Raw genomic sequence first — 26,341 nt, 5'->3', positions numbered from 1 at the left:
TTTCACCTACCTAAAAGTAATATGCCTTCCAAAGTGAACATGCGTGAACTGGGCAGCCTCACCCAGGTCAGGTTTCAGAGTTAACCAGGAAATGTGAACAAAATCTCCATTTGCTTTGATAAATTTCTCTGTTGTCTGCAATTTCAAAACAATTCCTTTTGTTACAGCAGTGTTTAATCTTTTGATTGTTCTTTTCAAAAATACTTACTAACTACAAAATAAAATAAGTATGAAGAATGTAGCAAAATCTTTAATGGAGAGGAATCCAGTGAGTTTTATTCTTCCTGCCTTCTCCCTCCTCCTCCTTATTACACAGATGTATGTGTACACACATGCGCATACACGTACACACACTCCTGCTTGTGCACAGCGCCCGAGAACCTCAGGAGCAGCAGTAGGGACAGTAAATGCAGTAGTGGGATGGGAGGGAATTGGGGGAGGGGGGGAGTCCCTTCTCGGTGCTCAAGTCACAACCTGTCAATGGAGATGTGCACCGCAGACCTACCTCCTTTCCCTTCCCATGCTACCCTGTAGCATAACCGCCCTACCCCTACAGAAATAATCAAATAAGCCATTATGTACAAGAGAAAGTACATGATCAGGGTTCCTGGCTGGCTTAGTCGGTTCAGCATCTGACCCTTAGTTTTGGCTCAGGTCATGACCTCAGGGCCCTGAAATTGAGCCCTGGGGGGTTCTCAAGCTCTGAGCTGAGTCTGCTTAAGATTCTCCTTCTCCCTCTGCCCTTCCCCCGACTCATGTGCTCTCTCTCCCAAATAAATACATAAATCTTTTTTAAAAAGTGTAGGTCATTGTTAGCAGCTTTGATTCAATGTCACAAAAGGTTCACCCCTCCAATCTCATAGGCTATGATTACTATAGATTCTTTCTCCATTCACGAGTTATTTTGCTCTGGACTAATCTCTCATCTATGCTGTCTGTTCCGTGGAGATCGCTTCAGTACTGAAAATAAAAGTTGCCTCCTTCCTCTGCACGGGAGCTTTTGCACATGCTTGTGGTGAGTGCACTTTATCCCAGTGTGCCTTTACCGTGGTTGTCACAGTCCACATGGACTCCAACCCACATGGCTTGGTGGCTGAGTAGGTAGGAAAGGAGAGGGTGTAAGTTTCTGCCTCTCTCCCTCTAGTGGGGCTGCAGAGGTGCCGGCAGTTGAAAAGACGTCCCGGCATCAGGGGCAGTGCAGCCTTGCAGCAGAGTCAGGGACAGACATTCTGTGCCTCTGCCGCGTCCAGTTCGTCCCACTGTATTGCGGAGACCTCACGCGGATCGTCCTTCTTTGAAATAACTTACTTAATGATGTCCTCCAGTTTCAACTATAGCAAATAATTTGTTGAACGAAAAGAAATATTGATATTAAAGGAGAAAAAAATGACTTCCTTTAGCAAACAAAGCCATGATATTCAAATTTAATTAACCAAGAAGCCCCCAAACCACAGAGCCTATCACCCAGCACTGACAATTAATTAGCTTTGCATCTGAAAGAGCCACAGGTATTGAGCAAAGAGTTGGATTAAAGGCTTTTTTTCCTCTGCCCCGGCTGTCCATTTCTAGCTATCACACCCTGATCGCACTTGGCTGCTTCAGGCGTCAAATTATTTCTGGAGTGAGTAACTCCATGTCAGTTTCTCATTTCACATGATCAAAATACCGGAATAAAGCCCCGTTTCTTTTCAAATAAAGACCTCAAAGGTGAACACCACCACGGCTGTTCCATTTCTGCTGCCTTTCAGGATAATTCCCTGCCAAATAGCTAAGGAAGATAAATATTAAGGAAAATTCCTGGGGAATGAGTGGTCACCCTGGGCTTTTAAGTGGGCGATCTTGTTTAGGGTAAATCATGCAATTTCTGCCTTTAACATTACATTAGCATATGCATCAAGGATTTAACTAGAAACTACTGGAGTTAGCATTTACAAGGCAGCATGATGTAATGAAAAGAACATTAGATTCATTCGATTCTTAAAATCAACTTATCTGGAATATGCTTACTCCTTAAAGGAATCTTAATTTTAGTTGGATGGTCTTTGTACTCCGCAGAAGATCTACGGGCACGCGCACGCTCGCACACAGACACGCGCACGCTCGCACACAGACACACGCACTGGACAATTGTTTCTCACCAGAGAAACCAGGCCTTCCCATTCCCCAAGGAATGGGCGCTCATTAGCCTGTGATTGTCTTTTTCTGTCTATAGCTAGATGGTCATTACCTGGTTTCATCTACTTCATTCAGTAAGACTGCCAGTTCTCAATTACTTGTATTTATGAAAGATCCCAGGGATCCTAGTTCTCTAAGATCATATATATCTGGTTTGGGATGGAGTTTTAAACTTATATTTGCACTTACTTGGGTCTGGTGTCCAAGGTGCTCATAGTTCTTTTCTTTTTTTTTTTTTTTTTTAAGATGTTATTCATTTATCTGAGAGAGAGAGCATGAGCAAGGAGCAGGGCAGAGGGAGAAGCAGACTCCCCACTGAGCAAGGAGCCCAACGCGGAGCTCGATCCCAGGACCCGGGGCCATGACCCCGATGCAGCAAAGATGTTAGGGTTCAAAACCGATGGCCAAGAAAGAATTCTTGAGACATCTTTGGTGCAAAAAGGTGGTTTTATTACAGCACGGGACAGGACCCGCTGCCCTGCGTTTGTGAGGAGTGGCTGATTATATAGTTTCAAGTTGGGAGGGCGTTAGGGAAAGCTTAAGTCTCTAAGGAATTTGGAAGCAAGGTTTCCAGGACCTTGAGAGGGCTAGCTATTGTTAAGAAAAGGCCATTTAGGTGGTGGTTCAGGTGGTGGGTAATGAGGAGGGCACGTACTGCATGGAGCACTGGGTGTGATGCCAAAACAATGAACACTGTTATGCTGTAAATAAACAAATAAAAATTAAAAAAAAAAAAAAAAGAAAAGGCCATTTACTACAGTCTAATAAAACCTTAGTCATGAGACCCTTCAGATGTGTATTGGTGGGTCTTATGCTCTGGGTGAGGGGGGTAATTGACAACATGTATCTTGGGGAGGGGTGGTTAGAGATAAAGGAAATATCCAAAGGAATTTTTATATGTTTAAGTAGACTTACCAGGATCCTAGGGGGTCGGGTTAAGATTGCCTTTTGCCCTTAGCAAAGCATTAACATCGAGGCAGCTGAGTCCCTAGAGGAATGTCACTCTGCCTGTTTCAGGGACTTGTCAGTGGGCTCTGCGTAGTAAGAGAATTTAATTTTTCTTTTGCCTTCGTTTCCCACATCAACCTGAGAGGAAGGCAGATGCCACCCAGCTGCTCCCACAGTTCCTTTAATTTATGTATGACCGGACCTCTTGTACAAAGGCATGGCTCGGGAAGAGGGTACATCACGTAGTTTCCCGGGTGCTAATCTGTCTTGGCCTGGACAGATCAGGCCAGAGATGAAGATCTGAGGACGGGAAGCCCGTGGTCAGAAGGGATTAACCACTAGAAGGTCTGTTAGCACAGGGACAAGTGTGTAAGGACCCAAGTGCAAATGGGGAAAAAGCCCGGGGCCATGAACCCCGGCTGGAACAGAGATCCCGCTAGCAAGCAGAAGCCAGGAGGCGGGAGACCAGGAAGCCGGGTTAGGAGTCTGGGAAGACCAAGCCACTAGCCCCAGTGCACAGCCCCTGGCCCCATGTCAGACGGCAGGCAAGGCTGTGTCCCACGGGAGCGGGGTCTTACCTGCTGCTGTCCAGAGTATCTGTTGTCAATGCACTTCAAGGAGAACGGCCCGGGCGCTCCTCCAGACCGTGGGGCTCCTCAGGGCTTCATCCTCCCCGAGAAAGTTCTTCCGGGTGTGTTTCATGGGTCAGGAGGTTGCAGCCCTCCCCCCACCCCGCAGAGAGCAGGGAGTACAGGAAGTGTAGCTTTGTAGGTGTGTGTAGAGAGCAATAAGGCTACGCAGGTAATGAAGAAATTAACAGCTCTGGAGTCAAGTTCGGGGGTATGTCCCCTGGCATCCAAGGCAGTGGACGAATTGGCAGTGTGCTCCTTGAGACCTGTTAGGCAGGAGTAGAGGATAAGTTTTGGGTTGTTCCATCTTCCAAGGTTTTTGAAAGACTGAGCGTGCGCTCTCTTGAGATAGGGCTGATCCCACAAGTTGGAAGCAAGACGCATCTTCCCAGACGTCCCTCCATCTCAGAAACAGAGCTTCCTGGTCCCTCATGAGCATTTCCCTCCAGGTCCTGCCCTGGCGTTTGTCATCTGGGCAGTACTGGGGTCTGATACGAGGTTTGCAGGATGTGTAGAGATAGGAAAGGGAATAAAGAAGGCCACATGTCTCCAAGGCTACTGATAGAAGGTGGCACCAAGTCGTCCAGTTCTGGACAAGTTCATTGGAGCAGAGGTCCCCCACCTTCTCTTCGGCCCGGGGACCCCTCCTTCTGCAGATGGATCCCCACTCCATCAGCGATCCCCTGGCACAGGATATCCAAGGAAGCCGAGAAGATGAACCACAATGTCCAGAATCTTGCTTCCAGACAGGCGATAGTGAGCTGAGCTCGGTGAATGATGGGTTGTGAGCAGCGGCTGCATTTTTTTTTTTTAAACATCTTCTTTATTTGGGGCTAGGAAAGCATCTCTCTTTTCATAACAAGGACCTTGGCTCAGCAAACACTCTCAAAGATACCCAGCTTTACACAAAGAAGGTTTCACTTGCAATCGCTTTTGCAAAAACCGTAGCTTACAAACACGTTCTTTCTGCTCCCATTATTTTTGACGTGAGCCGTATTTTTTCATTTATTCATAATACTCTCCCTCTGACCATGAAAAACATCCAGACATGAATGGATTTGCAACATCGACGGAAAGCATGGTTTTCAGATACTGCTTTTTTGCTTGTGTGGTGCCCCCGGTCATGGGTGAATGGTGTGCCGCTCAGATAACACTGTTTGGGAGAAGCTTCCAGATCTAGCCTGCTGGCGAGGCTCTTTAACTGGGTGGCAGGGACCCCCGCCGCATGTCTGCAGGCTCCTTCACGCTTCTGTTTATCTCTGCTGCCAAGGAGCCAGAAGAAAGTTATCGGTCGTGCTGGGTTATGTGGATTCTTCTCCTCTATCCATTTTCGCAGTGGACTCTTGGACACAGAGCGGCTGCTGGGTGACTCACAGATGACTTTCGTGATATCCACAGCCCATTGATTGCATAGTCGTTCTGTGCATAGCTGCCATCCGGTAAATACCGATGGACCGATTGAGTTTCCCGAGCGTTCAGATGCATTCTAAGCAGCTTCCAGCGTCCCGCAGGGGTCTTTAGAGGGAGGGGCACGAGGTAGTGGTGGATGGCACACACGGATGTCTGTTGTTATTGTCATGCAAGGGCTCACCCGGGTTGGGACTGTAGGGACAGAGAAGCCATTTTCGCCTAATTTGCCATTCACGTCCTAATTCTGGACATGACCTGACTCACTCAGTGGAGACATTTTCCCCTGTGCTATGAAGGTACGTTGCTAGGCAACAAGATCAGTAATTGGTAAATGCTTACATATGATTTGATTTGAGTTCCACACAAAAATATATAACTGCTTTCTTGTGGGGTGGTGGTTTCATTATTAAGCAAACGATGATTATCTGGTTTTATTTTGCCCAAATAAAATAAGATAACTGCTTTCATTTATCAAGTTGGGTAAGAACATGACGCCGTGTACCAATCTGGGCCTCAGATGAGCGAAAGCTTGAATCCTGATCTCAAGTGTGAGAATCACTAGTCCCACGAAGGTGGAGAAAATCTGGTAACTGCTGAGCCTTCATTTTTTTTTTTTTTTTTGAACCTGTCATTTGCGGTACAGATCCCTTCTCATCTTCTTACCCCAGATCGCTGTGTGAAGATGGGTGTGAATGTGGGTGGAAAATGCTTTAGAAAGAGTAAGACCATCCAAGGTGTGAGCATTATCTATAACTTCAGGCTCCCTGAGCGTGGGGCTTTTGTGTGTCGTAACCTCCAAGGCTGGATGGATCTGGCAGCTCCGAGCAGCGTCCACACTGTCCCCTCAACAAGGCACAAAGCTTTGCGGCGGGCGGCAGGTGCAGAAGAAAGGACGCGCGCGGTATTGACCTTCAGGGAGCTGGAGGCAGCGCTAGAAACACTGACAGAGAAGCACAAGCCCCCACCGCAGAGCAGCATCTCATTAGGGGTTGGAACCTAAGACAGATTCTCTTAAGACCAATGGCTGTAAGACTTCAAGGACACAGGTGAGGCCCCCGAAGGCTGAAGGAGTCGATGACGCAACTTACAGGAGACCTTGAAGAATGGGCAGATTTTTAAGAGAAGAAAACGGGTGAATTCATAGAAATGATCACTGTGGGTGAGCGCTATGCATTAAACTCTAGACGTCAATTCATTTCCAACTCTGATGGCAATGGGCTGCACTGTTTCGCGCAACGTGGTGCCAGGTTAATGGTCAACTGTTGTTTTGCTCCTGATGGTAAACATTTTATTTGAAGTCATGTCCTGAATTATCTTCCCGCACTAATGAAATGGATCATTTACATAAAAATCAGGAAAACCCCAAGCCCCGTGTGCTTTTCAGCCTCAGAGGACATGGAAATGACCTCGGTGACAGCCAATTACAGCCTGGAAAGGTGAAGGAGAATGCCCTTCTTCCCTGCTGGGGAGTCTCCGACCCAAGCATCACGCTTCGAGGCCGGGCCCCAGTGCTTTCCAGCCGGTGTGGTTTCCAAACGATGTGTGACTGGTGTTTTGTTGCTGTTGTTTCTGTTTTTTTTTTTTTTTTTTTTTTTTTTTTTCGCACAAGTGGACATCCTACTTGTTTCCAGAAGCTTTGCCTCAGACCACTGGTTCTTGTCATGTATCTGCTCTATTTCTAATCGGCTTTATTTTCTTCGACCCTCCGTGTCTCCGACCCCGCAGATTTCTGAGGAGCTGCTGTGATCTGTCATGTCATTGCTCATTATCAGGCCGTCTTAATCCTCTGAGCATTGGAATATTTTCTAGTGGCACAGAAGCCCTCGCTGCCCAGGGCAGCCCTGGCCGCTGTCACGTTAGATGAAAGTGGAGTGTCGTCTGCAAGCTGACGGTGGACGTCCGATCCCTGTCGTCCCCTCCTGGGTCAGGACCCTTTCCGTGCAGCAGATGGGGCAGTGTGGAGGGCCTCCCTCACCTCCCCCCCAATTTAGTAGAGCTTGAATGGCCTCTTAATTTGTATAAACCATTTACCCACCTATCTGAGCGTCCCCCACGTGGACACCCCCCGGGATAAGAAGAAATGCTCTCTTGGGGCGCCTGAGCGGCTCAGTCGGTGAAGCGTGCAGCTCTTGATCTCCACTCAGGTCTTGATCTCAGGGTCATGAGTTCGAGCCCCACACTGGGCTTCGCGCTAGGAATGGAGCCTACTTAAAAAAAAAAAAAAAGGAAATGCTTTTAGAACGTGGTCAGCAAAACACGGTATGTTAAATTCTAAAAAGGATAGTGAATCTTTAAAAAAATGACTATGCTGCCTGATACTCCTGCCCGTTCCCTAAAGAAAGTTCTATTCCTCATGAAGCTATTAATAATTCTTCAGGTATTGCTAAGTCAGCATTTTAGTAATCTCTACATGTTAAGGGTGGCAGATCCCGATTTACTTCTCATGAGATACACTTGTCACGAGGTGCTTTCCGTTTAAGCACCCACAATTCTGAAAATTCCAGGTCAAATGGTCTGTCACACAAATGCAAAAAAAAAAAGAATCCTCATAAAGTCCCCCTCTGATCTATGTAACTGAGACCTAAGATTTCTCCCCCAACTAAACCAATTACATTTACCAGGTAACTATTTACCTCTCTCTCTCTCTTTTTTTTTTTTTTTAAAGATCTGGGTAGATCTGGCAAATGAGAATAAGTGAGCATCCCATGTGAAGGTTATCTCAATTCCAAACTGATTCCTAGAATCAGAGAGCATCCCACAATATGTTAGGATAGCTGTCTCCTGGGTGAGATGACAAGGCTGGGGAGAGGAAGGGACAGAACCCAGAGGGAAAAACTGAGCTCACCAGTTTAAATTCTTGCCAAATTCCCAGCCTCGTCAGGCTTAGCGTGGCACCAATTTCCTTATACGCATTCAGTAACTATGAATTTCATCCTGTTAGAGAGACGATCTGTTTTCTTGAAATAAGGCACAGAGACGTAAATGAAGTTTATGGATATTTAGAGACGTGTGCTGGGATGCATAGCTTGAAGTAACCTATGATAGTATCCATGATAAGAATGAGATAAGTAGGGGTGCCTGGGTGGCTCAGTTAAGCGTCTGCCTTCAGCTCAGGTCATGATCCCAGAGTCTTGGGATCGAGCCCCACATTGGGCTCCCTGCTCAGCGGGGAGTCTGCTTCTCCCTCTCCCACTCCCCCTGCTTCTGTTCCCTCTTTTGCTGTGTCTCTCTCTGTCAAAAATAATAATAATAATAATAATAATGATAAAATCTTTTAAAAAAAAGGATGAGACAAGTAAATATAGCTTATAGTAGTGTTTTAGGGTTTTTTGGTTGTTTGAAATCTTCTAAGACGACCTGCTAAGTTGTTTTTCTCCCTGTGAAGAAAGAGCTTATTAGAAGGCATTAATTACACAAAATACAGATCTAGCCAAAATGTCTTTACCTGTTGAATTCTTTCATGACTCTGTCTCCTTTATGTCACCAAGTAATACAAGTACTCATGAGTGATTCCTGGACCCTCACCTTCCCCTCTCTGCCTGTCACTGAAGTGCTGTATAATAAAAGCAGAAGCTGCTGACTTCGGAACATATGTATGCTGTATGCTGTATGCTGGAACGTACGGGACCAATCAGATCGAACAGCTGGCTCTAATGCTGTCGAAAGTAACGTAAAATGTTCTCATAGAACATAAAACTGTAAAACATGGCTCTTGTTAATTTTTCCAGTTCTGGAATTCTCTTTAGTACACTTATTTCATATACATGTTTTAGAAAGAAAGTAATTTTTAACCGTATTCTCAAAATAATTCCTCCCATTACTATTTTTCTGCATTGAAGCCAACAGAGGCTTCCCTAAATGGAATTCAGAAATTCCAGGAATCATTTCAGAAACTCTGCCTTGGAAGAGATTTTGGAAATCATCTGTTTCTCCCAACGCATGCCTCGTTCCCCCTGATATTCCCCGGAAGTGGTTTTCTAGCTCCTTCTTGGGCATTTCTGGTGACAGCTCACTATTTCATGAAGCAGACCCATGACTAATGGGTTACTCTAGTTTCTAGAAAGATAAGCCTTAGACTTGTAAACCCAAGTGTGTCTTTCTGTCCCACCTGCCTGTCTTGCTCCCTAGGGAGACGGTGTTGTACAACATGGGGCAGGTAGACCTACCTTTAGTCTCCTCTTGACTTCCTACAATCCTACAAAATGCCATCTATTAAGAATTTCCTTTGTACTGAACCCCAACACACAGTCTTATTTCATTTTCCTAGAAAGTCTACAAAGGTAGGTACCATTTTTGTTTGATCTGACTACACAGAAACTGAGTTTGATCACCGTGCTGATGACGGTGATGATGGTCGTATTTTCTCACGCCAGCCGAACGCCAGGTGCTATGCACACCCTTCACAGACGTTATAAACAGTCGGGATTGAAGTGATTTGCCCGTTATCTACCCAGTCTCTGAAGAAGCTGGATGTTCAAATTCAGGTCAGATGCTAAAGGACTCCGGACTTCACTCTTGAAAGCCCTGTTTCTTTGTGAAATGGGAGGATCATTGTCTTCCTCGGCAGGTTTTCTGAGACCGAACAAAATGGCTTGTGAAATTACCTGGCATTCTCGCTTGAAAAATTCTTCCTGCTACATGTCATTTACTCACTTTTTAAAAGATTTTTTTTATTTGAGAAAAAGAGCAAGAACGCAGGTGCTCGAGAGAGGATAGAGGCTGAGGGACAAGCAGACTCCGCGCTGATCATGGAGTCCAATGCGGGGCTCGGTCCCACAACCCAGGGATCATGATCTGATCTGAAATCAAGACATGGATGCTCGACCAACTGAGCCACCCAGGCGCCTCTATTCATTTTTTTCTTTTTTTTTTGAATATAGTTTTTTAGAAGACTTTTCCTTCTCTTTTCTCCTGGTTTCTATTCTCCAGGCTAAATAGCCCCAGATCCTTCAGTCTTCACTCACTCATTCAGCATATGCTTGTGCTCCTTTGGCCCCACTGGGATTTACATTCTAGAGAGGAAATGGACAATGAACAACACAAATGATGACTAAGTAAGTCACCTGCTGTATTAGAAGACAGGAAGTGCCTCGCAGGGCATGGGTGGGTGGGGCCGGCAGGGTAAGAGGAACGAGGAGATTGGGGGCTGGTGCTGCCCGTTCATTTACTATGGCTGTGTAGCCAGTTACCCCCAAACTTCGTGGTTTAAGTCAACAATGATCACTTATCATCTCTCATGGTCTCTGGAGTTCAGAAATTTGGGACAAGTTATAGTGGAGTGGCTTATCTAGGCTCACAGTGCCTTGGGCCTCAGCCAGAAGACTTGAAGTATGGCCACTGCTATCATCTGAAGGCTCATGTACTCAGATGTCCAGGGGTTGATGCTGGCTGTCGACCGGATGCCTCCGCTCTTCTTGCGTGGCCTTTTCCACGTGACACAGGCTTCCTCACAAGGCAGAGGCCAGGTTCAAAGACAGAGCTGGTAGAAGCCATATTTTTTGTTATGACCCAACCTCAGAGGTCATGCAACATCATTCCCACCACATTTTGTTGGTCAAGGCAATTTCGAAGTTCCAATGGCGTTTGAAGAGAAGGAAAGTAGACCATGCCTGTCGATGGAGACACATCAATGTCACGTCCTAGGAAGAGCACGTGGAATGGGAAACGTGTGGGGGCAGCCATCTTTGAAAAGTACAGTCTGACGTGGTGGGCGTGACGTGGTATCACGTGAAGAAAGATTTGAAGGAGGTCGGGGAGTGAGCCACGTGCCTACCTCTACCTGGGCCAGAGCGTTCCAGGCTACGGCAGGAGCCTGTGCAAAGGCCCTGCAGCAGGAGTGAACCAGGAGTATTTGGAGGCTAGTATGGCTCGATGAGAGCAGCTAAAGACCAAGAATAGTAGGAAGGGTGGTCTGAGGTAGGAGGGAGGATACATGGGAGGCCTTCCAGTCCACTGAATTACTTCAGCTTTTCTATGAGATGAGAAGCGAAATAGAGGAGTTGGGTTTTCTGCGCAGTTGTGTTTTAAATGAACCACTCTGACAACCATGTGGAAAACAGCCTGGGCAGTGGGGTTGCAGGCTGAGGAAGGATGAGTTAGGAGACTCTTCTAGAAACCCAGGCAAGAGGGGTTAGTGGTCAGACAGAGACAGTGGCAGTCAAGGCAGTGGCGACAGGCGGCGGATCGCGGATGCATTCTGGAGTTATAGCCTGGATAGTTTCCTGATGGATCGGCTGCATGGTGTGAGAGGAAGGAGTCAGACATGCCGGGGCCATTGCATGGACGGAACTGTCATTTTCTGGAAAAGGGAAGGCCAAGGAAACACGGTTTTTCAGGAAAAGATCAAGAATTTAGTGTCTAAGTCCGAGACCTTGATTAAATATCCAAATACAATTGTGGGGGGGGGGGTAGTTGGATAACTAAATACAGATTTCCAGAGAGAGGTCTAAGCTGGAAATAAAAATTTAGGGGTCCCAGGCATTGCGATGTTATTTAAATGGTGTTTCTGGGAGATAACAGCCAGAGACAGAAGGTAGACGTGGAGAGGACCAAGGACTGAGCCCTGAGGCATCCCGCCTCTGAGTGGTGAGGGGAAAGAGAAGAAACCAGCCAAGAACACCAGAAAGTCTTGGCCAGCAATGTCCTGGAAGCCTCCAGAAGAAAGTACACAAAAGCGAAGGATATAATCACTGCTTTGATGGGTCAGGAGAGAGGGGACTGAGAACCACACCACTGAGCTATGGCGCAAGCCAGCAGCAGCCGGGACCAGAGCCCTTCCAGAGCAGCCGGGGGTTGGACCCCCCCTCCCCCGTGGAATGTGCTCAGAGGTAGGGGGAAGAGAGGAACCAGAGAAAACAAGGATAGACAGCTCTTGCCCTGAGTTTTGGGCAAAGATGAGCAAGGAAACAGAACGGGAGCCGACCACGGAAGAAGAACCAAGAAGAGGTTGTGTGTTTTTCCTTTAAGACAGGAGAAACAACAGCATGCTTGTAGGCTGTTGGGAATGATCCAGTATCCTCCAGAGTGAAAATCTGGCCTTGCAGGAGGGAGAGAGAGGAGGGAACCCTGGGGTGATGTTCTTGGGAGGGCCCTGCATGTGATTTGACTTCCAGGACCCTCGCTCTCCTCCACGCCGAGTGGGGTGTGGGTGGGCATGGGTGCTAGGAATGAATGAAGCCTGAAATGAATCTGATGCATGGGTGCTGGGCCATGGGTGCATGGGCATGGGTGCTAGGAATGAATGAAGCCTGAAATGAATCTGATATACTCAGAAGTGAGTATATCAGAGTTGCTGCAATAACGTGGCCTCATGGCCACCTGCTTTGATTTCCCCCCACCCCCCACCCCCGCTCACTATAACAAGAATATGGTCGAAGTGTCGCAGAACGTTTGTGTTGTAGGAGAGACGATGTAAACTCCCAGCATTATAAACGACGCTGGCAACCTCTCTCCCGCCTTTCCCCATCTGCCCTCTCTAGGCCACCTTTGTTGGCTCTGACCTTCACCCCTGGCGCTTGCCCTTGAATTGCATTTTTTCTTAAAGGTGTTATCTGTTTATTTGAGACAGAGCACAAGCAGGGGCAGAGGGGCAGAGGGAGGGGGAGAAGCAGGCTCCTCGCTGAGCAGAGAGCCCGATGCGGGGCTCGATCCCAGAACCCTGAGATCATGACTTGAGCCGAAGGCAGACGCTTCACAGACTGAGTCCCCAAGGCCCCCCCCATGAATTGCATTTTGTATCAAAAGACACCCCATCCCCCGCACAAATCCCCGTTTTCCACACAAGCAGCCCATAGTCTCAGCCCTGTACTTCCGGGCTGGACTGTGTTCTGTTTGGTGTTATGTTTCCAAAACCAGGTTGATTTATGTTTCCCTGTGGCACTGGGCCATGTGTTTTTCTTCCACAACCACACACAGAGTGAGCCTTGACGGGTTGCCACGTGGTCCTTTACCAGGGTGGTTGGGATTTTACAAGGTGTTCAAATTTCTAAATAACCCGTAAGGCCTCTCACACTGTAGCTCATACCAGAAAAGCTGTGGGATCATTAGCCTCGTAGGCGCTGTTGTTCCCCCAAAGACGGACCAGCTCCATCCACGTTTATGGCTGAGTGTGGATCGCAAACCAACCTTTAGAAATCGCGGTTGCAGATTGCAGTGCAATTGTATGGCTTTTTTTCCCTCCCTGTATATAAGGGATTCGGTGGCTCATTAGGTTCGCTGGGCAGTCGTGAGGGGCCACTGCCGGGCCCTCGGAGGGCGAACAGGGAACTATCAAGCCTCAGGAAGAACCAGGGTTTCTTTAAGAGCAAGAGGATAGAGAGTAAGCCTGGCATATCTGATTGGACATTGCATCGTACTTGCCCCTCATTGTTCCTTTTCTGCATTCTTTCCTTCCAGAGCGGCCCAGAAGCTAAACCTGTCTTCTAAAAAGAAGAAACATCGACCTTCCCCCTCGTCTGTGGCCGAGCCCCCTCTCTTTGCCACCAGCTTCAGCGGCATTCTGCAGACCTGCCCTCCCCCGGCTCCACCCTGCCTGCTGCGGGCCGTCAACAAGGTGAAGGACACGCCAGGCCTGGGCAAGGTAGGCACTGGGCGAGCGGGGTCACCACGCGAGGGGAATAAGGGCGCAGAGCCCGGTTGGGTGGCTGACACCGAAGGGTGATGGGGAGAACAGGAGACGGACTTAAATTCACTTGGGAGGACCATAAACTTTGCTTTGGTTACGTGCACTGTGTTGCCAATGAAGACATTCCAGTTATTGGGGGTCGGATCGGGCTCGGCAGGAAAAAAGCAGCTGGGTGGTGTTTGACACGACTGTAACCGTTTGAAGAAGAGACAAAAAGACCGCAGGCAGAGGCAGGAGCCCAGGGAAAACACAAATCCTCGGCAAGGAGGCCCGCCCACCGGCCAAGGCTGTTAGGAGATGGGGCTCAGCTGGGTTTGGGGTCACTTTGTTTTCTGACGTCATCCCCAAATGCTCTGTGCTGACTTGGTGTCTGGGTGATGTCACTGTCGCTTTTGCTCTCCAGCTGGGAAATCAGCTGAGACTTCTAAAGATAGTTAGCTCCGGAAAGGTGGCTGTTGTATCTTTTCTCCTTTCCGTCGCATGTAGGATGGGGCACATCCTTGCCGGTGCCTCACCTACCTCAAGTCATTCGCCTGCCCTTCTTTCTGGAAGGTCGCTGGTCTGGCTGAGCATGATGAGGACCCAGCGCTTACTGTGGCCCTTTCCCCTTGACCCCCAGACTCCACTGGTCAGGTTCATGGTCTTCCCCTAACTCGGAGTCCTTCTGGAGTTTGGGGCCCTCTGCCCCTTCCCTGGGCCCCTTCTTCTTCCTCCCTGTCTCTCTGCCTTCTCCCAAGCTCTCCCCGCCACCCCCAGCGCCCCAATTTCACCGCCCTGTTGGGAAAGTGTTCACTTGCTATGTTACTCTTCCCAATGGCATTTAAACTTCAAGATGGTGTTGAATAGAGCAATGCTTACTCCACTGGAGTTCTGGAATGTTCCATGGTATGGGGCAGGGAAGACAGCTGTCAGCTGATGGTTTTCCCAGGCCGAAGCAAAGTAGGGAATAAAGCCGCAGGGTTGTCCTAGTCTCACCAGCCAGGACAGAGATGCTGAAAGCCTTACGAATCAGGATCCCTCTCGAGGGAAGGGCTCATGGCGAGCCACTGAGGGAGAGCAGGGACACCCTCAATGGAGCAATTCTGGGTGGTTGACAAGCCTCCTTCTGGGGAGGGCGGAGGCAAGTAAGCACAGGGTGTTCGAATCTTTCCTTTTCTTTGGAATTGTGCTAAGTACCTGTAAGGTAAGTTTACCATCTGAGCCATTTAAGTGGATGTGGGCTTTTGTCTTGCTAAGGAGTTTGGAACTTTAATGCCGGAGCTGAACTGCCCTGGGCAAAACGGACTTAGCACTGTTGGCTCCTTCTGGGACAAGGGGACCAGGTCACCAAGGGACTGAACCAACAGAGTGTCACCAACCAAGAAGATGACCCAGCACTTGCATCAGAATAGTTTGGAGGGCACCGCTCAGCTGGAAGCGGACTAGACAGTACTCTACACACGTAAGCAGGATTATAAATAAGATAAGTAGATCTGAGACCAGGGACAACCACAATTAAGATTATTATGTTAGTAAATGAAAGCTTGCAAATACACTTATTTTTTTTAATGGAAGAGACCCTCTGTCTCACACGTTTGCGAGCCCATATGATTCTTCAAGTGCGAGAGGAAGGGGAGACGGGGGCGGTTCTCTGACCAGGAATGGCAGGAGGTCCTGAGTGTTTGAGGTGGTGTGTCACGGACAGGGCCATCAGACTGGGCGTCCCAGCAGGTGACAGTGCTGGGGAGCCTGGACCTGCCGTGGGGGCACCCAGCCGCCTGACCTTGAGCAGGCGCTCGTTTCCCGCACCCCTGTTTTCCCACCCCCTGCTGCTTCACCATAAGGAGCTGCAGTCCTTCCCCACACAGAGGGACTCACTCCCATCAATAGAGCTTGGTTGCAGAACTTGCGTATCAACAGCTCTAAGAAATAGGGTGGATTTGACTACGGAGCCCAGCGGGTGTGGGTGCGGGTGCCCTGTAGGAATCTGGAGGCTGGAAGCAGGGAGGCCTGATGGAAGTGCCAGAAGCAAGCCCAGCTCAGCCCCGCCCTCTTGTGCCTCAGCCGCCCCAGGACTTCCTCGGGAGACCCGGAGGTTTTCACTGGTGCGGGAGGGGCTGATGGGTTTATTTAGATCAAACCCTCTCCTTTCATGAACAAAATAATTGAGGCCCCCAGACGGTAAGAGGCCGTCTGGTGCCCCCTGAGTCAGGAGCATTAAGCCGTTTTATTTTCTAGGTCTCACTGGGCTGCCATGAGATATACCTGAGCTTTCCAATTTGGGGGTGGAGACAAGAAGGTGTGGGGGTCGCGGTGGTAGCAAAGGAGGCTGGGACAGAAAGGGCAGGGGGAGCCGGGGAGAGCAGACGCACAGTGAGGTCAGAGGCGCTCCGTCGCGCCCCCTGCCGGTGCCAGCAGCTCCCCAGACGGTCCATCCACCCAGCGTCCCTGCGGCCACTGAGCACCGCTTGAGGCCGGAGCTCTTGGGACGCCATGGCGATGGAAGACTGCGAGTAACTTCAGTGCACTTGAAGCTGAAGTGCAGCAAACACGGGAAACACCCCAACCTCATCAGCATCTGGGGCTCTCCCGGGCACACTGCCGTTATTCCACGGGCACCTGTTATGTGTCGGGCACAGTGCTGGGCACTAGGCTTGCAGTCGCCAACACACAAGGCAGAACGCCAGTCCTCACAGCACTTAGAACCTCGTGCATTATTCCAGTCGGTCTTAGGAATCTCCGCAGTAGGGTGAGAATCTCACCAGTAGGGCGGCTCCGTCAGTTAAGCATCCAACTCCTCATTTCAGCTCAAGTCATAATCTCAGGGTGGAGAGATGGAGCCCTGCTTTGGGTTGTGCATTGGATTCCGCGTTGGGCATGGAACCTGCTTAAGATTCTCTTTCTCCCTCTGCCCTTCCCTCCCTGCTCACGCACGTCTGCTCGTGCACACGCTCAATCTCTTTAAAAAATCTCTTTAAAAAAAATGAAATCGCACCAATTTGGACCAGAATGAAGGACAATCTGATGTAAGGAAAAGTTGGAATTACTTCCAAGTTATATAAACAAAACTGTACTAAGTGGTCTTGTAGAGACATTCTTAATGAATAGATAAAAATGATTAGTGGACCAGAGCAGCTTAGTCCCCGTTTGTATTTCATTGGTTTGGCTTATATGTAAATAATACCTCTAATCTGTTTGAAAATGGCTCCTGCTCCTAAGTCAGTAAACGCTCCTCGTGAAATTTATTCGCACAATTAATTAACATCCCTGATTCAGATTCATTTGTTAGTTGTCACAGCTTAGTGTCAGAGCTCTTGTCTTGGATTGCAAGCTTCTAGAGCAAATCACGGTATCTGTTTAACTCCCCGAGTGCGAGACTCTGCCGCCACGCCTCCCGTGTGCGGCACTTGTGAAGACGGGACTGGTAATGGTGACAGTCACGTCCCCCCATACATGGGCTAATTCTCCTCTTGTCAGGAGAATACCCGGAGGGAAATCCATGAAGCACGAGGGCGCAGAGGAGCCTTCTTTTTCCTTTAGAACTTCTGGGAATGCCTCCAAAGCACGCCATGAGAAGCGCTCAGCCCGTCAGCCCCCAGTCGTGTTTTGGGAATATAAGAAAACTCTAACAGGTGAGTGTTAGCAGCAAGAGAACAGATCCTACAGACTATGGAAAGACCCCACAAATGGATGGCGTGATCATGAAGAGCCATGATGGAAAATTAAGCTGGGACAGGTTGGGGAGGGCTTGTCATTCTTCAGTCACTCAGTGATTATCTGGAGAGCTCCTGAGTCCCAGCAGGGCACAGGACAGCGGAGCTGGTTGGCTGCTCTGGGCACATCCTTGTAAAGGAAGGGGGGAGGGGCGTCCTGATCTCCATGAACTCGAGGCTCCTGTGACAACGTTTGCCTGGTTTGTGGCCTCAGCCGCGCTCCCGCGCCAGCCATGCTGTTCCCTGCTCCCGGGGATCCGTCCCCCTCACCATCGACCCGCACCGATCTCTGCATTTCTCCCGGGCGTCCCCGAGATGTCTCCTCTTCAGGCGTGCGGCCCAGAGGCAGGCCACTTGGTGGGGTCCTCGGAGCTGTGATTTAGAAACAGACTGGCTTGTCTGGCTGGATTACGCCTCCTGTGCTGCGGAGGCTGGGACTGTTTGTTTGCTCTTCTCCGCCCTTGATTTTAACCCATCTGTATTGTGTTCATCACTATTTGTCAAACATAGTAGCAACATATTTTGACCTGCATTGAAAGGTATGGGCTCTGAATTTTCTCTCTCTCTCTCTCTCTCTCTCTCTCTCACACACACACACACACACACACACACACACACACACACACTAGTCTGGTATCATCACCAGCTCCTACATTGTCTACATTAAGTTTCGTTCTAAACTGTCTCTTGTTTGATGTGGAAGCTCCTAGCGTAGAAACAAATGATTAAAAAAACCATGTGAGCTTCTTAGTGCAGAGTATATCTTCTACAGATTTATAAGCCTTTTTATGGTCACAGCCATCCGATTAGAGGCACACCTCAGAGATGTCGTTTGGTCCCAGACCATTACAGTAAAAGCAAAGATCACAGTGAAGTTGGCCAAATGAATTTTTTGGTTTCCCAGCGCATGTAAAAGTTATGTTTATACGATACTGTGATCTATCAGGTGTGTAGTAGTGTTATGTCTAAAAAAAGCAGTGTACATCCTTAATGAAAAGTACTTTATTGCTAAAAAATGCTACCCATCTGAGCTTTCAGGGAGTCGTAATCTTTTTGCTGCTGGAGGGTCTCGCCTCCACATTGGTGGCTGCTGACTGGTCGGGGTGGTGGACGCTGAAGGTTGGGGGTGGCCGTGGCGATTTCATAAAATAAGACAACAGTGAAGTTTGCCTCGTCGACGGACGCTTCCTTTCATGAGGGATTTCTCTGTAGCATGTGATGCTGCTTGACAGCATTGGACCCATGGGAGAAATTCTTCCAGAATTGGAGTCAGTCCTCTCAAAACCTGCCGCTGTCTTATCAACCTAGTTTATGGGATATTCCGAACCTTTGTTGTTGTTTCAACGATCTTCACAGAGTCTTTAGCAGAAGTACATTCCATCTAAGAAACCACTTTCCTCACGCCTCCATGAGAAGCAACTTAATCCGTTCAGGTTCCGTCATGAGGCTGCAGCCAGTCCATCCCGTCCTCGGGCTCCGCTCCTGATTCTCGTTCTCCTGCTCTTTCCTCCCCGTCTGCCGTGACTTCCTCCCCTGAAGTCTTGAACCCCTCAGAGTCCTCCCTGAGGGCTGCGGTCAACGTCCTCCAAACCCCTGTGAATGTTGATATTTTGACGACTTCCCATGAATCCGGAGTCAGTCCTCTCAAAACCTGCCGCTGTCTTATCAACCTAGTTTATGGGATATTCCGAACCTTTGTTGTTGTTTCAACGATCTTCACAGAGTCTTTAGCAGAAGTACATTCCATCTAAGAAACCACTTTCCTCACGCCTCCATGAGAAGCAACTTCATCCGTTCAGGTTCCGTCATGAGGCTGCAGCCAGTCCATCCCGTCCTCGGGCTCCGCTCCTGATTCTCGTTCTCCTGCTCTTTCCTCCCCGTCTGCCGTGACTTCCTCCCCTGAAGTCTTGAACCCCTCAGAGTCCTCCCTGAGGGCTGCGGTCAACGTCCTCCAAACCCCTGTGAATGTTGATATTTTGACAACTTCCCATGAATCCCAGATGTTCTTAATGGCATCTAGAGTAGATGAAATAGAAAGATGAATCCTTTCCAGAAGGGTTTTGATTTACTTTGCACAGATCCATCAGAGGAATCATGCTCTGTGGCAGCTGTAACCAAATGAAATGTAGTTCTTCAATATTAAGACTTGAAAGTGCAAATTACTTCATGATCCATGGGCTTAGATGGATGTTGTGTTAGTGGTCATGAAAACGAGCCTAATTTCATTGTCCGGCTCCATCAGAGCTCTTGGGTGCCCAGGTCCATTATCAACGGGCAGAAATCTTTTGAGAGGAATCTTTTTTCTGAGCAGTTGATCCCAACAGTGGACTTGAAATCGTCAGTAAGTCAGGTTGTAAACAAGTGTGCTGTCGTCCAGGCCTTGTTGCTGTGGTCACAGAGCTCAGGCAGAGTAGACTTAGCATCGTTCTTAAGGGTCCTGGGATTTCTGGAATGGCACCTGAGCGCTGGCTTCCCCTTAAAATCGCCAGCTGCACGAGCCCCTCACAGGAGAGTCAGCCTGCCCTTTGAAGCTTTGAAGCCAGGCATTGACTTCTCTCTGGCTGTGAAAGTTCTAGATAGCATCTTCCAGGGCAAGGCTGTTTCATCGACATTGAAATCCGATGTTGCGTGTGGCCGCCGCCTTCATGACTTCTCTGAGCTGGATCTTCTGGAGAACTTGCTGCGGCTTCTCCGTCAGCACCTGCTGCTTCAACTTGCACTTCTGTCCAGACGACTTCTTGCCTGAAACCTCGTGAACCAACCTCTGCCAGCTTCAGACTTTCTTCTGCGGCTCCCTCACTTCTCTGAGCCTTCCCAGAGTTCAGTCAGGGCCTTGCTCTGGGTTAGGCTTTGGCTTAAGGGAATGTCGTGGCTGATGGCTCTTCTGTCCAGACCCCCGAAACGTCCTCCATATGAGCTGTAAGACTGTTTCGCTCTCTTCTCATTCACGTGTTCACTGGAGTAGCCCTTGTCGTTTCCTTCACGAACTTTCCCTTTGCCTTCACAGCTCGGCTCATGCTCGGTGCTAGAGGCCTAGGTTCCATCTTATCTCAGCTTCCACACGCCTTCCGCACTCAACTTAATCACATCTAACTTTTGATTTAAAGTGAGACACAGGCGACTCTTCCTTTCACTTGAACACGGAGGCCATTATAGGGTTATTAATCGGCTCAGTTTCGGCATCGCTGCGTCTCAGGGAATAGGGAGACTGAGGAGAGGGAGAGAGATGGGGAATGGCTGGTCCGTGGAGCCGCTGGAAGCCACAGGTTATTTATTGATCAGTTCATCGTCCTAAATGAGCACAGCGTGTGACGCCCCAATTACTAATAACAAAGATCACAGATCGCCATAACAAATAAATGAAAAAGTTGGAAATATCGGGCAAGTTACCGAAGTGGGACACACAGAGAGGCGGTGAGCAGGTGCTGTTGGGAAAATGGTGCCAGGAGACGCGCCACAGACCCTCGATTCATAAAAAAATGCAATGTCCGGGCAGGGCAGTAAAGTGAAACACAGTGAAACGAGGTCTGGCCGTGTTGAACCCCTGTGACACTGCAGGAAAGACGGAGCCAGGATTTCTGATATCCTGATTACAAGATGAGCACAAGACAGAAAAATTTGATTAAAATCATTTTTTTCAAAGGTACTCCTATAGCTCTTATTTATTCAACACTTTGGAATGGCTGGTGTATCTCTCCCTCGTTCAGGAAGTGATGCCGGGTTATGTGGAGGAGAATTTCATGCCTTCCAGCCCACCAAGGTCCAGGTTATTTAAACAGTCTGTAGATTGTCAAATTCCTCATTATTGGTTCAATCATTCTTCATCCTGAAGCTTTATCGGAGAGAACGGGAAAGACCTGGCCAGCCTTAGACGTTCATTTCAGGTATATATAAATGATGGAATATTCTGGATCCCGCTACTCACTCACCAGCCACGACTCCATCCGTAAATGCTACAGATGGGAAACGTGACTTGTGAGCTCCCTATTTCGGTGTGCTGGAGGGGGGCAGGAGCAGGGGGAAGGATGCATAAATAATACTGCATAAATAATACAAAATAATTCATCTGGAGGGCTAGCCTGATAGCTTTGTAAATTAAGTTGTCAGCTCTTCTGGGGAGTAAACTCGTGTGACCTTCTACTCCCTAATTACAGATATTCCTTTCTCGGCTCTGCTGGTTTTGCTTGAGTCGGCTGAGCTCTTATTATTAGAGTTTGGTTCTCTGTCCTTCCTTCCTTTCTTATTCTGACTCCTCCTCAGAGCTGTGCCTGAGCAAAGGAAGCTTGGAAAAAAACGGTCCCACTGGAACCTTGGGTGGGTCCTTCCTTTCCCCTCCCCCACCCCGCAGAGGTTTCCACACAGTCCTAGCGCCCTCCCATCCCAGACTCCTGGGGCTTCTCCAAGAACCCAGCGGCTTCTGGAGCAAACCCAGATGCCCTCAATCGTGGGGGCTTTTGTCTACACCTCCTAGGAGGCCACTGTTAACATTTAGCAGTTCTCATTCTTGCAAAAGAGAGGGAAGCATTAGAAGATATCCTCCATTAAAGGCCACTTGGACAGAAAGGGTCCCAGTAAAGCGCATATAAAGAAAGTGGGGTGGGGTGCTTGGGTGACTTAGTTGGTTAAGAGACTGCTTTCAGCTCAGGTCATGATCCTGGAGTCCCAGGATCGAGTCCTACACTTGGTGGGGGGGGGGTCCCTGCTCATTGGGGAGTCTGCTTCTCCCTCTGACCCTCCCCCCTCTCATGCTCTCTCTGGCTCTCTCTTCCTCTCTCTCTCAAGTAAATAATAAAAATAAAAATCTTAAAAAAAAAGAAAGAAAGTGGGGCACCATTTTGCTTTTCATTCCTAGCGTGAGTGCCATTAGTACTGCTGGCCAACTTGTATGGAGGCAATTTGCTGTTGTCTTTATAATCAGAAGGAAAACTAGAAGGGTAAGCAGCACATTTCAGCTTCATTAGATCTGATTTTGGACAGGAGGGTGCATCACCATATATAAAATACCATCACCATATATAAAATTCAGGGTTCTCTTTGCCAGGGGTTATCTACAAAAAACAAACTGAATGAAATGGTTGCAGGCAAGCAGGGAGGGATCATTGGGTCCTGTGACCCAGAATTACCTGTTTATGTCTTGGCACAGTTTGCATGAGAGTTGGTTGATCTTTTCCCCCATTTTGTGATTTTCAGGCTCAAGTCTACTGGCTTTTTTTTAAAGGGTGTTTTTTTTAAGGTATTAATGGAGATGGTAGGCACTGTGTGTGTGTGTGTGTGTGTGTGTAGACATGCAAACGTATAGAAAGAAAGAGGAAGGTGATTTTTCTGAAGGGACTTTTTAAAGGCTAGAAACCTGTGCCATAATTGGATAGGTTTGGGGCCTCCTGGAATACCTGTAATCCTAATTAGCATCCTGACTTATGGAATGAAAGCACGAGATGAAATGAGGGAATTCTCCCTGGAATAAATGCCACGTTCTCAATTAACCAAAGGGCAATAAGATGGATTATCATGCCAGAATAGGGCTTTTGATCATTCTTTGTCCAAAAACCACATTTTGGTCAGGCTCAGCACAATTAGACAATTACTGATATCAAAAGAATGGGAATAGTAGGTATATTTTAAGCTAACATTTCTCCAATCTTATCTTTCTGTGTCTTTCTCTTGCTAATGGCCACAAGGAAAGTTAATCATGATTTGCTATAATTATCCCATTAAAATGGGATTGATAGTAATGCCGTATAAAAAATGGTGAGTCCAAACTGCTGAGTTAATTAGAAAGTTTTCCTTTGTGCCTCAGAGTAGGAAGTGCTGTTCTAGCTTCCTGAATGACTCGAATAACAAAACGTTTGAATTCCTTTTTAATGCTTCATTGAACTAAAATGAATCATTATGGAAGGGGGGAAATCATTCGGATGCATTCTTAAAAGCAAACCATAATTTTCTTGAGATTGCTAAATAGTTGCTGAATTAAAAGTCCCTCGATTACTCATTCTCTCCCATGGCTTTACGAGTCCATCTCAGCTCTGTTCTGTAATATCCTCTGAGCCCGTCTGGCGGCTAACCAAAATACTGTATAGACTGGGTGGCTGAAACGAGAGCTTATTTCTCCCAGTTCTGGACACTGAGAATCCAAGGTCAGGGTGCTGGCAGATCTGGGATCCAGGGAGAGCTCTCTTCCTGGCATGCACATGGTGGTCATCTTGTCACATCTCACATGAAGACAGGGGAGGAGAGGGGGAGATGAAGCTCTCTCATCTCTTCTTGTAAGGGCATTCATCCCACTGGTGAGAGATCTACCCTCCTGCCCTAACTACCCCAGTGGCCCTCCCTCCTAATACCATTACCTGGGGATTAGCATCTGGACATAGGAATTTGCGGGGGGGGGGGGGGAGCGCGCGCACCAACTGGCAGTCCAGTCCGCAACACTGACCTCTAAATTCCAGCATTGAATTAGAATTACTTGACCTCCCAGATAAACAACCAGAAATAGAACCATTAGAGTAGCATTTAGTGCTGGGGACGGGATTCCTTTCACATTCTTTTCCTGTTGGCTTGGTCTGCTCTGTGCTCCAGGCCACCGCCAATGACTCGCATAGACATTTTGTCCCCTGGAGCTGAGGTCTCTTTGCCACCACTGGTGAGGTACTCGGTGGGTTCCTTACTGGGGCACTGTACCAGCTGTAGTGAACCCGAGACTTTTTCTTGCTGAGACCAGTGATGATAAAATCAGTCTCTTTTCCCCACGGCTAGCTCCTTCAGTTTGCAAATTCAGTTCTCTTATTCCAGAATGCAGGCGTGCTGGCCCATGGCAAGGGAAGGAGCACTCTTGCTTGCTCCATCCTGAGGCTCCCCGGTGGCCAGCTTACTTGCACTGCCTTGAAGACCCAATAGGTACGCACGACCCTTAGCCTGGAGCAGGTCAGACCAATGTGGGGCAAAAGTCAGAGGACTGAGACGGTGAGTTTGGGTCAGCCGTTGTGGTGGATGAACTGCTGGGGGCCAGGCACTGGGAAAGCCTCAGGTCTGTTGTGGAGCAAGGTGAGAATGGGATCAGGCCGGCATGTTTCCTCCAGAAACACCACCAGCCATCATCACTGCACAAAGCTCTTTCTCTCTGAGCCTCAAAACAGGGAGCCCTCGATGGAATCTTGTGACATTTTTGCAGAGAAAAAAGAGGGGAGACCCTTTTCTCCCAAGGGTTATTTCCTTCAGCTCCTTGGCCAGATGCTCCCCGACCACCCCAGCAATGATCTGGGAAAGAAGGAGTAAGAGCCTTTGGGAATGCCTTCTGCGTGGATGAGCTGAGATAGGGTCTGCCTGCTTCTCACTCCATCTGCACTCTGTAAAAAGTGGAGAAAGTAACACCCTCATAGGACTCCAGGACAAATAGAGCCATTCAGACCGCCGCTGGCTCCACAGCCCTGAAATGGCCATGTGCTCTGGTTACAGGTGTGAGAGGTTGGGTGTCACATAAGGAGTGGATGCAGGAAGCCCAGCCCAGGAGGGGATACAGGAAGCAAAAGACCGTGATCCTACCTTCCCCAGAAAGCTTGCTGTCATCTATAGGCCTGCTCAGCCTTCGCATGGTTGGTTCCTGCCAATCCAATGGATAGTGCGGGAATGCCATTTCCACGGGAAAGATTTCCCTGGTTAGGGGACCCGAGTTTCTCTTCTTCGTATCTAGTACCTTTTGGATGGCTGATCTTCATCATTCACTGTTTAATGGATCTCTGTTGACTATAAACGTCTGGATGGCAGGGTCACCTCTCTCTCATCCCCTTTCAAAAGCCAGAGCACTACACAGGTGCTCAGTTAATGGTAGGTATATTAGGGTTTTCAGGGAAGTCGAACAAATAGGGTGTGTGTGTGTGTGTGTGTGTAGGCTGTCAAGTCCAAGGTAGAGACCCAGGAGAGAGCTGCAATTGGAGTCCAAAGACAGTCTGCTGGTAGAATTCCCTCTTCCTCCAGGCAAGGTCAGTCTTTTTTCTAGTAAGCCTTCAACTGATTGGATAAGGCCCACCCACAACATGAAGGGTAATCTGCTTTACTCAGAGTCTACTGACTTAATATTAATCTCACCCAAAAAACACTGAAACATTTAGGATAATGTCTGACCAAACATCAGAAACGTGGCCCAGACAAACCGACACATAACCTTACCATCCCATAGGTGAATGAGTAGAAGGATGGAACCATGCCCTGGGTCTCCATTGGCCTGTGGTGATCCTTCACTTCTGTGTGTGATGCCTACAGCTGCTGTCACCTGGATCCCCTCCCTTGACCTTTAGCATAGCCCTGAGAGGTGGGCAGTAGGGAGGACGTGGGGAGAGTTGACCCTACTGGTAGGCAAGAGCACTGAGATTCAGAGAGGACAAGAGAATGACCAGACAGGGAGACTGTGCATCTTGTTTCCAGTGTTCTCTTCCTGATCAAGTAACAGAGATCGGCCGTTTCCTTGGGCCAGGCACTGGTGAATCCTCCTTTCCATCCTGAGGGAAGGGTCTGTGATAATCACCCCTCTTTTACGTCCCAGGAAGCCGGGACAGATTTGAGGCATCTGCCCGAGGTCACTGACATACCTGGTCCACGGTGGAGCTGGGACACAAAGCCCAGTTCCGCGACGGGCTCCCTGCGCCACTATGCGACACCGTCTCTCCACACACTTCCTGTGCCATTTGTTTCGGAAAAGGCCCGGTGTGCAGACGTGCCCCACTGCAGGGGTGCAGCGGTACGTTTGGGGCATGGACACGAGACCGGATCGGGTGAGGGAGGGCCTCCTCTGCTGCCAGATTCCGACCGCTCTCCCCTTCCCTCGACATCTCAGAGAGCTTTGTCTTCATCACTGTGTTCCTTTATCCCCTGCA

At 48.5% G+C, this 26,341-nt stretch overlaps 1 protein-coding gene across 2 annotated transcripts in view; it reads left to right on the top strand.

The window, feature by feature from the left end:
• The window catches only part of KIF26B (kinesin family member 26B), a 422,552-nt gene that overhangs the window by 281,280 nt on the left and 114,931 nt on the right, over positions 1-26,341 (top strand). For both annotated transcript variants that reach the window (XM_045982184.1, XM_045982185.1), the window contains one exon: positions 13,557-13,740. In XM_045982184.1, coding sequence (XP_045838140.1) covers positions 13,557-13,740 — 184 coding nt within the window. The remainder of the gene's footprint in view (positions 1-13,556; positions 13,741-26,341) is intronic.

Source organism: Meles meles, chromosome 17 (genome assembly GCF_922984935.1).
Source record: "Meles meles chromosome 17, mMelMel3.1 paternal haplotype, whole genome shotgun sequence".
NCBI classification, from domain to species: Eukaryota; Metazoa; Chordata; class Mammalia; order Carnivora; family Mustelidae; genus Meles; species Meles meles.
This window is presented reverse-complemented; position numbering and strand designations above follow the sequence as displayed.